At 62.9% G+C, this 14,927-nt stretch overlaps 1 protein-coding gene across 6 annotated transcripts in view; it reads left to right on the forward strand.

The window, feature by feature from the left end:
• The window catches only part of DOK7 (docking protein 7), a 33,194-nt gene that overhangs the window by 583 nt on the left and 17,684 nt on the right, over window positions 1-14,927 (forward strand). For 2 of the 6 annotated variants that reach the window (XM_055326593.1, XM_055326587.1), the window contains exons 1-4: window positions 3,040-3,174; window positions 3,245-3,290; window positions 10,844-11,074; window positions 12,212-12,412. In XM_055326593.1, the coding sequence (XP_055182568.1) occupies window positions 3,121-3,174; window positions 3,245-3,290; window positions 10,844-11,074; window positions 12,212-12,412 (532 nt within the window). In that variant the 5' untranslated portion in view covers window positions 3,040-3,120. Of the gene's footprint in view, window positions 1-3,022; window positions 3,175-3,244; window positions 3,291-10,843; window positions 11,075-12,211; window positions 12,413-14,927 lie in introns of those variants that run through there. The other 4 variants (XM_055326588.1, XM_055326589.1, XM_055326592.1 and 1 more) reach the window with 4 other exon arrangements.

Below are 14,927 nucleotides of genomic sequence, written 5' to 3' on the forward strand. Positions count from 1 at the left end.
CCATTTGCAACCAGCAACTCTGGCCATAACAGCTGGAGAAAGTCTTACTGCAACTGGGCTGCTACAGCAAAATACCATAGGTTTGGTGGCTAAAACACAGACATTTGTTCCTTACAAATGGAGGCCAGAAGTCTGAGATCAGGGGCCCTGCGTGGTCAGGTTCTGGTGAGAGCTACTTCCTGTTTGCAGATGACTACCTTCTGGGTGTGCTCATGCAGCAGAGAGCATCTCTCGTGTCTCTTCTTACAAGGACACTGTAAGGGCACAACAGCTTTTCCTCAGCTTCCAAAGAGATTATGTTGAAAATATCCTGAGTCCAAAATGCATGGAATGCACCTAACCTACCAAACATCGTAACTCAGCCTGGCCCGCTGTCCATGTGCTCAGGACACTCACGTTAGCCTATGGTTGGGCAAAACCAACTAGCACGAGGCCTATTTTATAACAAAGTGTTGACCATTGCTTGTGCCTCACTGAAAGTGAAAACTAGAACAACTGTGTGGGTACAGATGGTTGTCAGTGTACCAATCATTCACCCTGGTGACGAGGGGGCTGACCAGGAGCTGCCTGGCCTCATAGAGTGTGCCACAGATGGCTAACCCGGGGAAAGATCCAGAGTCAAAATCCCAAGTACAGTTTTTACTGGATATGTGTCCTTTCCCCATCATCCTGAGGTTGAAAAATCATAAATCGAGCCATCTATAATTGGGTCATGGGAACTCCACCCTCATGACCTACTCATGTCCTGAAGGCCCCACCTCCCAACTCCATCCCACTGGGGCTTGATCTCCACACATGAATCTGGGGGGACACAAGCATTCGGTCCACAGCAGGAGCTGAGGAGCAGAGAGGCCCCAAGTCTGGGGGTAGGAGGTAGGCAGGAAGCTTTCCCCGCCTTTCAGCAGCCTGGTGACCACATGGAGGGGAGGAGAGTCGTCTGTCCGTGCTCCAGCCTGCATTTTCTGGGACCAGTGCGAGAGCAGGTGCAGCTGCCAGGCGTGGCAGGAGCCTGGGTCAGGGCCAGCACTTGGGAATGCAGCAGGGCACTGCCCCTCCCTGCGGGGTTGACTAAGTGCCAGGCGCCCGGGGCGGCGGATGTGTCTCTGGCCACAACCCCCAGCCGCCATCCGGCCCCAGGCCGGCTGTCCCATGCCAGCCCCTGGGGGCCTGAGACGTGTGGGGGCATGAATGGGGCTCTGTGGCCAGGCAACTGCTCTGCAGAAGGCGGCTGGTGGCTGCACAGGTGATGTGGGGGTAGGGGGAGTGGGGGATGTGGGGGAAACAGAGCTGCTTCTGGGCCTGCTGTGATCCTGCTCTGCGTTAGGCCCCAGCAAGACATCGTCCTAGCCCCATATTCAAGCCTGTGGCCCAGCAGGGACCCCCTAATCAGATCCCCAGGGACAGTGGGGAGGGTGTGCCCAAAGGGGGTGAACCTGGCTTTCTGCACCCAGTGTGCACTGTCTGCACTCCAGACCAAGGCTCTGTGTGCCCCCACTGCTCCCCAGTCCACTGCAGGCTCAGCTGACACGGATGGGCCCTGATGAGACCCCCTGCTCGCTCCCTGCCTGCTGCTCTGAGCAGCAGGTCCTCCTTTGTGAGAGGCAAGCCCCAGCCCAAGGGTGGAGACTCCTACCCATGCCCCGTGAGCATCAGCCTTCTTGCCTGCGCGGGTTTTACACCTTCCCTCTTCTCCCTGCCGGAACTGAAGCCCCTCAAGGTCGGGAACATTGAGTAGGACACACTGCTTTTCCTTGTGTTTCTAGGGTGCCGCCCCCCACCTCTGCCACTGTCCCTTTATCCTGTTGGAAGCTCCTGAAGGCATGGGTGTTGGAAGCTGTCTTAGAAATGGGGCAGATAGGGGATCCCTGGGTGGCTCAGCGGTTTGGTGCCTGCCTTCGGCCCAGGGCATGATCCTGGAGTCCTGGGATTGAGTCCCACGTTGGGCTCCCTGCGTGGAGCCTGCTTCTCCCTCTGCCTGTGTCTCTGCCTCTCTCTCTCTCATAAATAAATAAATAAATCTGAAAAAAAAAAAAAAGAAAGAAATGGGGCAGATGGGACAGCCCAGGTAGCTCAGTGGTTTAGCACTGCCTTTGGCCCAGGGCGTGATCCTGGAGTCCCGGGATCGAGTCTCTCACTGGGCTCCCTGCATGGAGCCTGCTCCTCCCTCTGCCTGTGTCTATGTCTCTCTCTGTGTGTCTCTCATGAATAAATAAATAAAATCTTTAAAAAAAAGAAAGAAATGGGGCAGATGTCCAAAGTGTAGACCTGTCAGGTGCCCCAACCCACATGTGCTCTGGAAGAACCCGGGGCAGCTGGGCTGGATCTGCAGGTTGGGGGAGGAAACATCCAGAAGCTCAGAGCCCCCCACCCCCTGCTGTGAAGGGGGCTCTGGGTGGGCCTTTTTTTTTAATTTTCAAGATTTTATTTATCTATTCATGACAGAGAGAGAGGGGGAGAGAGAGAGAGAGGCAGAGACACAGGCAGAGGGAGAAGCAGGCTCCGTGCAGGGAGCCCGACGTGGGACTGGATCCCGGGTCTCCAGGATCACACCCGGGCTGCAGGCGGCGCCAAACCGCTGGGCCTCCGGGCTGCCCCCGGGGTGGGCCTTTCAAAGAGCAGCACAGCACCTCGCCGGGCGGGATGGCTCTTGGCGGGTGTCAGAGAGACCCGACCAGACGCAGAGCCCCTGGCCCCTGCGGTGGGTGCAACGGGGTCCCCCTCCCACCCGCCACCGTGCAGCGTCCCGCACTGGGCGCGGGGGGAGCGGACTCCGTCTGCCCTGCCCCGTGGAGGAGGAGGCCAGGGTCCTCCGAGGTCAGTGGGTCGTCAGGGTTCTGCGGGCAGCCCCGCGGTGCTGGGATCGGCAGGTGCCCGTCCAAGACGCACCAGCGGGCTCCTGGGCTGTGGGACGGCTCAGGTGGCCGCAGGTGCCCCGCCCCGCCCCGCCCGCCCCGCCCGCCCCGCCCCGCCGGCCGCGCAGCGCCCTCCCCGAGCTATTTTGAAAGTGACCCTGGCTGCGCGGCGGCGGGCGGCGGGGAAGGAAGGAAGGCGGGGAAGGAAGGCGGGGAAGGAAGGCGGGGAAGGAAGGCGCGGCGGGCGCCGCGGGAACCATGACAGAAGATGACCGAGGCGGCGCTGGTGGAGGGCCAGGTCAAGCTGCGGGACGGCAAGAAGGTCGGGGCGCGCGGCGGGCGCGGGGCGGGCGGGGGCGCGGCGGCCGCTTACGCTCCCTCTGTCCCCGCAGTGGAAGACTAGGTGGCTGGTGCTGCGCAGGCCGTCGCCCGTGGCAGGTGAGCGAGCGGGCTCCGGGCGGGGGCGGGGGCGGCGGGCGGCGGGCGCGGGCGGCGGGCGGCGGGCCCCGGCCTTCCCAGCCCGGCCCGGAGCGCGGCCAGCTCGCCCGAAATAGCCGGCGGCGCCGGGCGGGCGGTAACCGGAGAGCGGAGAGCGGAGAGCCGAGGAGAGCCGAGAGCCGAGAGCGCCGCCTGCCCCGGGCCTGCTGCTGCCCTCCGTACCCCCCACCCCTTGGAAAAGCAGACAGGCCGCAGGGGCCTGCGGGGCAGCCAGGGGCCGGGAGGGACCAGGAGCTCCCGGGCAGGAGTGCTCCCCCTCCTCCCCCAACAGGCAGCAGGAGCACCCGGGAGGTGCCCCCCTTGTGCTGCTGGGGGTTCGGGTGGTGTCCCTGAATCCGAATCCAGATGGGACACTCCAGGCTGTGCTGACCCAGGGGCCCTCCCACCTTTGGGAGGGGTGAAGTGCAGGGGGACAGAGGCTAGGCCACCAGGTAGGAGCAGTGTGGCTTCTGTGTCTGGGAGGAGGCCTGCCTAGATTGTGGGGAGGGGGGCGAGGTACTGGCACCACGCAGCTCCCCTCACCTGGGTAGGCACCTCCCCGCGTGGGAGGCGGCGGCCAGGAGCCTCCGGGTTGGGCATTTGGTCTCTGTGAGCTGTACTTGCGCATTTGGGAGGCTGGGAGCCGCATGCCTGCAGCTGTTTCAGGGGACAGGTGCCCTGGCGCAGGCCCAGGCACCCCAGGGTCTGTGCGGGGTGCTGGGGGTGTGAGCACACACTGCCTCACACGTGTGGGGCTGCCAGAATGTCTTCCGGGGCGCCCGGGGTATCTGTCATTCCCCAGGAAGGGTTGGGTGGGGGCCGTGCTCCCTCTTCCCTCTCCTGGGTCCCCTCCTGCCCTTTGCTGAGCCTGCTCCAGTTTTAATCCAAGGGCCTACATTTGGTCATGGACACACCTCCTGCCTGGCCTCAGCTTCCCCCTCCCCGGGGCCCAGGCTCCACACACTGCTCATTCAGCTAGTTAGCTCTTCGTGTCCAGACCCAGCACCCGGTGCCCTGGGGGCCCTGGTCCAGGGGAAGGCCTGGTAGAGAAGGTATAGGGGCTGCAGAGACTGAGAGGCCCCCAGAAGGCAGGAAGCCCAGGCTGAGGGCAGGGGGCAGCAGGGCAGAGGCCCCCGGTGATGTCGAAAGGGCTTATGGCCAGCATGGCCAGAGGCAGGGGCTGGCTGCAAGTTGGGGGTGTTGCTGGGCAGGACAGCGTGAGCCAGGGCCTGTGGAGGCCTCCAAGCAGGCTCTTGGGGCCGATGCCCCACCTGAAGGGCTGCCCCAGATGTGGTCTTTGTCCCTCTTGTAGCCCCAGGGGGTGGATTTTATCTCAGCATCAGAGAGCTACCTGAGAGGTGAGCTCCCTGCCGGACCGAGAGCACCTGCCTGCCCATGAAGGCCCTTTTAGCATCGCCGGGGGTTGGCCAGGGTTCCCGGCATCCAGAATCTGGATCTGTAGGACTTGGTGGTCAGCAGGCTTTTCCTGGCTTTCCCGTGTGTGCAGAAGCAGTAGACAGAGCCAGCCCAGTGTGGGGAGCACTGCTGGAGCCTGGGGAGGGAAGCCTCACGCACTGGACTGGGTTTGGGGGGTTATTGGAGGGACGGGGAAGGACGTTCTAGGCAGGATCTTGTGTGAAGAAGCTGCAGAGGCCCTGGAGGGTGCAGGGGGTTAGGGTTAGGAGCAGTGCAAGGTAGGCTCCCGCCCTACCGCCTCTTGTCTCTGGACCCAGAGTCTCTGCTGACTCCTGCCCTCAGTCTTGGGGAGTAAGGACCCTGCATCACCACTTGCAGGCAGCCTGGTGGGGGCTGTGAGCCCACCTGCTTTCAGCAACACCTGGGGACACGCAGGCTCACCGGGGGCGGGCCTTGGGTGAGCCTCCCATGCCATTGGCAGCTTCCCTAAGGTGGGCGTATTCCAAGAGGGCTGGGCACCAGGTGCTGGTGATGGGGAGGGTCTGTGTTCCGTGGGAATGGGCCTGACTGCTTAGTCCCAGGCAGGGCAGGCAGCCTGAGGATGGAGTGCAAGTAGTGGCCGGCCTTCCGTCTTCCTGGGGACCTGGCAGAAGGACCTGGGCTCCTCGCAGCCCTGGATTCAGGACTGGGGGTGGGAACAGCCAGGCTGGGATCTCGGTGCTGCCACACGCTCTATGTGACCTGGACCAGTCCTGGTGGGGCTCGCCATGGAACCTGCCGGGGTGGACAGGTGGCCTACGGGGGAAGGGCTTAGCTCCCCACAGCCTGTGTGCCGCCTCTGATGTCTGTGTCCTGGGGGTGGCATCCCATGAGCCTCCGGGCCCTGCACATGCCCCCCAGCCCCTCACCCCCGAACACTGTGGACTGGGTCAAATCCTGACCGGGCTGGCCCTGCACCCGATCCTGGCCCAGGGTCAGCAAAGGCCCTCCCTGCTTGGGCCTGGTTCACAGCCCCCATCCCCAGCTGCCACCCCCCAGCAGGGTCCCCATGAGCTCTGGCTGCTCGCTCGCTGAAGGCACGGGGTCAAGGTCACTGCGAGAGAGGACCCTCCAGCAGCCGCTGGTCTGCGCGTGGACCTCCCTCTCCATCCTCCTCCATCCTCCTCCATCCTCCCAGGCCTCCCTGCAGCCCTCCCTCCCCCAGGCTCCCGGCGGCCCTGGCTGCGAGCGCCTCTGAGGGCTCATGACCCCACAGTTATTTTTACATCTGCAGACGCTCGTGTCCAGCCGCCTGCGTGTGTGGTATCTGATGGGCCTCTGCCACTCACGTGTCCCCAAGGGCCTGGCCGAGCCCCGCCCCTCAGCCCCCTCCCCGGTGTACCCCCCCACCCCCCCACCCCCCCAGGGAGACGGCTTGTGGGGAAGCCCCTCCCTCGATCTGTCACCATGGTTACTGCGGAGCCTGCCCCCCCCCTCCCCCCCCCCCCCCCCCCCCGCCCAGGCCACAGCCCCTCTGGCTGACCTGCTTCTGCTCTTACCCTGGGCCCAGCGACCCTGACCAGACAGACACCTTGCACCACTCTTCCCCTCCCCCCACTGCATGCAGGCCCTTTGGTTCTTGCCTCTGGGCCTTTGCACTGCCTCCTCCCTCCAGCATAGCACTGATCCCTGTGGGGCTGCCACACTGGGTTCTTGCATCACTTGAGAGGGTCTCGGTGCCCACCTCCCCCACGCTCAGGCCCCCGCAGCCACTGTCATCCCCTGAACACTACTTCCCATAGCAGCCTCCTCTGACCATCTCCTGTCCTGGGTGTCAGCTGTGTGAGGACTGGGCTCTGTCCCCTGGGCCCTGTGGCTGCTCAGGAGCAGAATGACCTGGGTGGAGGATGCAGGGGAGATGCCCAGGCTGTGGGGCAGAGCCGGAGACATGGGTGGGCTCTGAGGGATCCCAGCAAGGGGTCTTTCAGGGAGCGGGACTTAATGCAGGGCTGCCAGTTCCAAAATGGGCACCTACCTCTTGGGCCCCGCCCTCACTCACTGCAGGGCACAGACGCTGGAGGGCAGGGGTGCGCTCGGGCAAGTGACCTCCCTGGTGCGGAGTGATGATGTGAGGCCGTCCCAGGCCTGCACTGAGGTCTGCTGGGCTGCTCTGTGCTTGCCGGCAGGGTGGCATTTGCCGGGGGCCTCTGTGTGCCAGGCCGGGGCTGTGTTAGCACTTGGCCAGGGCAGGCTGGGTGGTGTCCGTTCCTCAGACAGAAGGCAGGCTGAGGGTGGGCTACAGTGGTGGACGCAGGCTCTGAGTGGGGTTTGAAAAACCCAGAGACCACAGAAACCCATGTGCTCATCTGAGGCTTCCGGTGCATTCTCCCACCGTGGCACCCGTGCCCATGGAGGGGCTCAGTGGCCACAGCAGTGATGTGCAGTGTGTGCAGGTGTGTGGGTAAGCATATGTGTGTGAGCATGCGCTGGGGTGAGTGTGCAGATGGGTGTGTGTCCATGTGTGTGTCTGTGTGTGCACCTGCCGGTCCTTGCTGCCTTGGTCTATCTCACTGCCAAGGAGAGGCCCCCTCCTCCACTCCAGCCTCCAGCTGCCCTGGCCCAGACCCTCTCTGGGCCCTGTGGACATCCCTGAGCTGTGATGCCGTCTGGCTGCACCCTTCGGCCCTGCTACTGTGAGTGGCGCGCACAGAACCACACGGAGAGGAGCCTGATAGGCCATCTGAGTGGGGTGGCCCGGTGTGCTTCCTGAGTTACCAACCCAGAAACCTCGCCAAGTGACCAGTGTTGCTGGGCTTCCTGGGAGTGGCGAGGCCGTAGGGTACCTGGTGGAGCTGTCCAGCTGGGACAGGCTCCGGTGTCTCTGGCCCCATGTGTCTGCAGGGGTGCTGGGGCCCAAGAGGGGCTGGTGATGTCTTCAGGGGTGCTGTGGCCCAGGAGTGGTGCCGGGGTGCTGGGGCCCAGGAGGGGTGTCTGCAGGGGTGCTGGGCCCAGAGGGGCTGGTGGTGTCACTGCTTGCTGGGAGCCCTGGTGCTGTCTCTCCTGGGCTGACTCTGCTGTGTCAGGCTCCTGACCCGAGAGTTCCCATCCCTCTGATGCCTGTCGGTATAGCAGCTTTGTGGCAAATAGCTCTCCCATGGAATGGGTTTTAAAAATAGGATCAATTTATTGTCCCAGGTGCTGTAGAGGGAAGAGGGGTGGGAGCAGCTGCGGTCACAGGGACCCGGGGCCCCACACTTGCTGCCCCCTCCCCACAACCCCTTTCCCACCCATGCTGCTGGGGCTTGGGGGCAGCTGCTCCAGCTGAAAACAGGCTGTGACTTGGGTCAGCTTCCACGGTGTGGAGGGTGGGAGCATGTCGTAGCCGTGGCCCTCACCCCATTTTGTTCACATCTAGAAACACAAGCAGTGGCTTGGATGATGTGCTAGTGTTCTGGGGCTGCAGAGATCTGCTCTCCCACCATCCAAGATCAGGGTGTGGACAGGGCTTCTTCCAGCTCCTGGTGGCTCCAGGCTCTCCTGGACCTGTGGCCGCATCGCTCTGTGGCTGTCCTCGCGGGGTCTCCTTCTCTGTGCGGTGCCTTCTCATCTGTCTTGTAGGATGCTCGCCGTTAGGCTAGGGCTCGCCTGGATGATCCACGGTGACCTTGCCCTGAGATCCTTAACTTGATTACATCTGCAGAAACCTCTTCTCCAAGTAAGGTCCTGCTTGCAGGTGCTGGGGGCAGCGCATGGGCATGTCATCTTGGGGCCTGTTTGGCTCACGACGGCGCTCGGGGCTGCTCCTCTCTTGCAGAGTGGGATGTGGGCTGCATCTCGCACGTAGTCAGAGTCCAAAATGATTGAACAGGTGCGGGAGGGGGGCCTCAAGGACAGAGGTTGGCTCTCATGTGCAGGCCCCCAAACCGGCCTCATGAGTGTGCACATCTGAGACGGGAACACTCGCCTGGCCGCAGGAGGCACCACGAAGGCGTGAGGGCACGGTGGCAGTTCTGGCACACTCGGCTCTCTTAGACCAGGAGTCAGCAAACCACAGCCCTGAGCCAGATCTGGCCCTCTGCTTGTTGCTGTAATAAAGTTTTATTGGAGCATAGCCGTTTGCTTCTGTGTTAGTCTGGCTGCTGTCATAGTCAGGTGCTGTGACCAAAAACAGTTACTGTCTGGCTCCTTATGGAGAAGTGTTTTGGCCCTGCTAGTGGCTCTATTCCTGGGAGCGTGACTACTAGAACAGAGGAGGTGACAGTCTTGCTCTGCCTTGCAGGGCACAGTTCTGGCCCCGCTGACCCCCGGTGCAGGACAATGGGGCTGTCACTGTGTAGGAGCAGATGGGGACCTGCCTGCAAGGGCCCACCCTCAGGGTCCGTGGGGGTGGACACAGCAAACAGACAAGGCACGGACTACACACAGAAAACCCGCTGTGGAGGGTCCCAGAGCCAGGTGGCCGCTATGCTCACTGTGCCTGGAAGTGTGGGGGCGGCCTTCCCAAGTGCGGGGCGGTTGGCTGTCCTGCAGTCCTCAGAGGCCCTTCTGTCCTGTGTGGGGGCCCCTTCCTGAGGCTCTTTCTGTGCCACAGGCCTCTGGTGACTCGTGGGGACATTTCCATAATGACACGTGCCCTTTGCTGCCTCTGTGACTTATTTCTTGTTGGCCTGGTCTGGGTTTCCAAAGGGAGTTGTTTAAACCCACAGCCTCTTTCTGGGCTGCTTTTGAGAAAGAACACTCCGGAAGCCTAAGATGAGCACGAGGGTTTCTGTGGGCTCTGAGTTTCCCCCCTCAAATGGGAACAGCTTTGCTTTTTTCTGATATAAGCACTTCAGATGCTAAGGAGGTGGGAGGAAGGAAGTGAAGCCCCCATTGTGGTCCCCAATTTTGTAAATACAGCTGTGCTCTGCCTGTGGCTGCTTCATGCCAGGAGGGCAGAGGGGAGTTGAGGGGCAGGTCAGTGCACCCTGAATGTCCCACTCCCTCTGGGGAGCTGTCACCGTGGGACCTGCCGGGGCAGAGAGCCCAGCTACAACACCCTGACATGGCCTCGATTCGGTGGCAAAAGTTAGTGTGCGCTGAGTTCTTGTGGGATTTAGTTGTCACTTGGGTTTGCAGGGCCTGCTCGCAGAGGGTCAGAGTGGGAGTATCGCCGCACCCCTTCCACGGGGCCTCCTGGGCTTCCTCCCCCGACCTCTCTGGCTCACACCAGGGACTTGACATCTCCAGCTTTCTGGTGGGATTCCGAGTGGTCTCACACAGAAGCGTACTTAGGTGTTCACGTTGGGGCCCCCAGCCCCACACCCTTGTTGAAGGCTGGATGCCCAGGGCGCACATGCTGCTGAGGGCCTGAGTGGGCATGGGGACGGCAAGGCAGGCTCGTAGGAGGGAGGGACAGGTGCCATCCAACAGGCTGCACTGTGCCTGGGGCGGTGCAGGTGGAGGGCGCTGGGGCCACGTCCAGGGCTGAGTGTGGCTGCGGGCTCTGGCTCGTTGTCCCGTGGGGATAACGGGGACAGTGACTGCATCCAGGACAGAGGCATCACCTGCAGTGAGGCAAGAGGGGCCTGCATCTTGGAGTGGCTCAGCTTGGTGGTGACAGTGGGACCCAAGGCTCAGTGGCTCGCCCCCAGGGCTAGAGTCCTGGTCACATTCTGGGGAAGGAGAGATCCAAGAGGCGAGGGGGGTCTGGATGTGGCAGGAAGGGGTCCTAGCATGTGGCTGGCTTTGTGCCCATCCCCACAGGCCACCCACCACCACTTCTGTGGGCCCCACAGCCCCTCAAGAGTGGCCCACGTGGGCCGGAGAGCCTGGGGCAGGGTGAATGCATGGGTGGGGGACGGGACCCCGCGTGGAGCAGAGTCCAGCTGCGAAGTGTTGCAGGCCTACTTCTGCCCACATGGCCCATGCCCTGAGCGGGCGGGGGGGAGGGGGATGCCCTTTGCACGGGATGAGCCATGGCCTCAGAGTGGCCGGGTGGCCTGCTCGGGGTCACAGCTAAAACCGGGCTGTGGGCTGCTGTGGCCTCTGCAGAGGATGCTGTGGGCTTGAGGGCGGCGTCTATGCTGGCCTGGTGTCCCTGACGGCCTCTACTGTGTCTCACCCGGTGTCGCCCGCAGACTGCCTGCTGATGCTGGCCTACAAGGACAAGTCGGAGCGAGCCAAGGGCCTCAGGGAGCGCAGCAGCCTGACGCTGGAGGACATCTGTGGCCTGGAGCCCGGCCTGCCCTACGAAGGCCTCGCCCACACGCTGGCCATCATCTGCCTGTCCCAGGCTGTCATGCTGGGCTTCGATAGCCGTGAGGCCATGTGCGCCTGGGATGCCCGGATCCGCTATGCGCTCGGCGAGGGTGAGTGAGGCCAGGGCATGGGACTCCAGCTCTACAGGCTGCGACCTCAAGCGTCCCGCAGGACCCTCACCCCCCAGGCTGTGGGAACCGTGACATGACTCCAGGGCACGATGCAATAGGGATGCCTCTCCTGCTGTGCTCTGCGATCAGGGTGTGGTCCTCGAGGGCAGGGTACTGCCTGGAGACATTTGGGCCCTGGAGGGGCACGGGGAGCAGTCAGGGCCCCAGGGCTTTCCAAGCTCCCTGACTCCAACGTTTTAGTTGGAACCAGAGCCATTACCCCGAGCGGGTTTGTCTGAGCAGAGTGACTGTCCTAAATGCTGTCCTTTGCTCAGTACCCTGTCCACCCGAGTCCCAAGCTGGGGCTCCAGTGGGGAGCAATGCCAAGAGTCTTCATCCCACCAGGGGTGGGATGGGTTCTGTGCCTGAGCCAGGAAGGCCAGGGGGGCTGGTGCTACCAGGGGAGGTTTGTTCTGGAGGACAGAACACTTAGCCCTGCAGGGTGGCCGGGTTCAGGCATTGGGGTGGAGTGACCCTGGGTGAGCTGGGGAGGAGGAGGGCCTAGACCTGAGTGAGGGGGTGTGGCCCTTGCATCAGACGCCAAAAAACACACCCATCAAGATCAATGACATTTCAACCCACTTTAAAAACCTCAGGTCAATGCCCAAAGCCTGTGATGAGCAAAATACTGAAATTTAGGGTAAAAACGGGCTCCGAGCCTGCCCTGCCCTCCCCTTCCTTTCCAGACCCAACCCCAGCAACCCTGACCAGCTTTGTTTTTATTTAAACATTTGATACCTCGCTCATCATGGACTTTTGCATTAATTTTTATTTGTTGAAAATAATCATTACAATATCATTGACCTCGACCTCTGAGTGTTTGCTGCCTGAAGTGGGGGCTTCCCGGGGGCGCACTGAAGCCAGGCCCGGCTGGCTAAGACAGGGAGGGTGGCCACGGCGGCCCCTTTGGGCACTTGCCTGCCTCTGAAGCAGAGCAGTGTCCAGTTCGTGGGAGAGCTGGATGCAGCCTCCAGGGGCTGGCAGGTGCCGGCCGGGGGGGCGGACCCCTGGGAGCTGCCTCCTACCCCTGGGGCCTCTGCTCCTGGTGATGCCCTCTCACCCCACCCCTGCCCTCAGTGCACAGGTTCCACGTGACGGTGGCGCCTGGCACCAAACTGGAAAGCGGCCCTGCCACGCTTCACCTCTGCAACGATGTCCTTGTCGTGGCCAGGGACATCCCTCCAGCTGTCATGGGGCAGTGGAAGCTGTCCGACCTCCGGCGCTATGGGGCTGTGCCCAATGGATTCATCTTTGAAGGCGGGACCAGATGTGGGTACTGTAAGTATGTGGGGCCATGGGTGCCCCGGACCTCAGGCTGCTCCCGGGCTCGGCTTCCCCCCCAGACCCACACCTTGGAGCTTCTCGGGCATCTGGGGAGCGTGGTGGGGAAGGGTTGTGTCTTCCAAGACCCCACGCTCAGCTGAGCCCAGACCTCCGGCTGCCTCTGTCTGGCCCTGGCCTCCAAGGGTGGGAGGAGGAGCACGCAGCCCACACGTGGGGTGCCCGGACCCCCGGAGCGAGGCCTGCCTGACCCCATGCAGGGTCCTGTGTCTGGTCACAGAGCCTCAGAGCCACTAATGGTAGGATTTAATGAGAAAGGAAAAAAGGGGAAAGGATGTGCATAGACCAAGGATCCCTCATGAGTGCACCAGCTTGCGGGGTCCTTGAGCTCCCACACCAGCCTCAGGACAGGTGGGGAGCTGCCCCGAGGCTGCAGATGAAGGCTGAGTGCTGGGCCCCCCAGGCTCTGGGAGGGGGGTCTGAGGGCCGTGGGGAAGCCCAGGTGAGGCGTGCAGGGGAGGAAGGGTGCTGGCGAGCTGAGCCCTAGGGGGAGCAGGGCAGCAGAGGCACGGCCCGTCCCTGGAACACAGAGCTCAGGCCACTGCAGGAACAGGAGTGTGCCAGCGCCCCTGCCCACTGCTCTCCAGGCATGGGGGTGTGCACACGTCTGGGTCTGTGGCGGCTTGAGGGCACGAACCCTCTGTTCTTTCCCCAGAAGGGCCCGTGCCCATCTCTGCTGCTGCCCAGGGCTGGCAGTGAGGCCCAGTGGCCTCCCGATGACCTGTCCCATGGCCAGGGTGACCTGAGTGGGAGCCGTGAACCCCCATCTCAGTTCAGCCTGGGACCCTCACCAGATGGGGGTCATGGCCCCCTCCACGTAGGGTCGTTGATCCCCTGACCGACAGTCTCCCGGGAAGAGGACGGTGGCAGGGGCTTATCGCAGAGTCTGGCACGTGCTCGGGGCAGCCAGGTTTGGGAGGGCGCCCACGGGGCTCTGGGACCTTGGCCCTGCCTGGGTCTCCCTGCACTTGAGCATGTGCTCGTGCTGGCTGGCTGGGCCCCTTGTTCTGCCAAGGATGGGCAGGGTGCCAGCCGTTCAGCCTTGGGGGGCAGCCCAGGGCCCTGCCTCCGAGGACATAAGTCATTAGCTATGAAGATGCAAAGAGTGAGCAGTGAGGTTTGAATTCCTGCTCGAGGCAGCAAGACCTCTGGAGCTGGCTGAATTTTGATGGGCTGGGTCCTCGGCTTGGGGGAGGGTGTTTGAAGAGGCAAAGGCAGGCGGATGGGGTGGGGTGCAGCAGGCTTGTGGGGTGGGAGCCCCGGAGCCTTGGGGGGCACAGCCAGGCCCCGGGGTGTTCGAGTGGGAGCCTAAGCACAGCTGCTGGGGTGCTTGCTCTGGGCTTGGTGGAGGGATGGGTGAGGCACCAACTGGAGTTCCCCCTCGGCCCACCCTGCGGGATGTGGCCTTGGGGCACCTTGTTCTGGAATATTCAAGGTGGCAGCAGTCTGCGGTCCAGAACAGTGGAGGGGGCAGGGCACCCAGCCATGTGCACGGTCGGAGCTGGGCCACGGTGCACTGGGTCTGGGGCAGCCTCCCCCCGCCAGATCCCCCCATGTGGGGGCTCGGGCAGGGGGAGCACTGTTTGCGGCCACCTGAAGTTGGGGTGCAGACCTCCTGGGGGTGGCACCGGCTGTGCCCTGAGGGAGGCCAGTCAGGAGGACCCGTTTCCTCGGAGACACCTTATATTTGCCGGTTGTAATGTAAGAGGACCTCGGAGTTCATGATCCCGAGCCGGCGTGGGTGGGCTCCTTCCTTCCTGCAGACGCTGTGGCCATCGGGCCGTGGCTCCGGGAGGCCCGGCAGCCCCAGGGAGCCCTTGTGGGGCCGGCCGGGCGCTGCTCCCGTGCTAGCTGGGCCGGTCGGGCCCGGGGGTGCGGGCGCCCTGGGATTCAGTCTCCCAGCTGCTCCCCATGCACCCCAGAGGCCGCCGTGGAAGATCCCCTGGGTGGCCCCACGGCGGGTCCCGCTGGGCTCTGTTCTCCCGTGAGAAGTTTGCCAGGGCTCTGCCGGCAGAAGCTGGATTTTAGGCTCTCACGGGGGAGGAGTGTGGGGTGCTCTGCCACGTGATACAGGGCTGGGGTGGAGGGACCGTGCACCCCTGCACATGTGGTCGGACCACCGGGGAGTCAGGCCCTGGGCATCCCCGCAGGCACGTGAGTCAGGGTCTTGGGGCTGCTGTAGCAAATTCCCCCAAATTGAGGCCTCAGAACAATAAAAACAATTCCTTCCCAGTGCATCTCCAGTCAAGGTGTGGGCCGGGCTGTGCTCCTCCAAGGAGGCCCCTTCCCGCCTTTTCTGGCCCTTGGTGGCTCCAGATGGCCCTGGCCTTGTGGCTGCCCACTCCAGCCTGCCCTCTGCTGTCACAGACCATCTCCCTGTGACTTCTCTTCCGACTCTGTGGGATTTAGGGCCCGCAGATAATCCAGGATCACCTCATCTCATCTCACTTGG

The sequence above is a fragment of the Nyctereutes procyonoides genome, unplaced genomic scaffold (genome assembly GCF_905146905.1).
Source record: "Nyctereutes procyonoides isolate TBG_1078 unplaced genomic scaffold, NYPRO_anot_genome, whole genome shotgun sequence".
Lineage (NCBI taxonomy): Eukaryota > Metazoa > Chordata > Mammalia > Carnivora > Canidae > Nyctereutes > Nyctereutes procyonoides.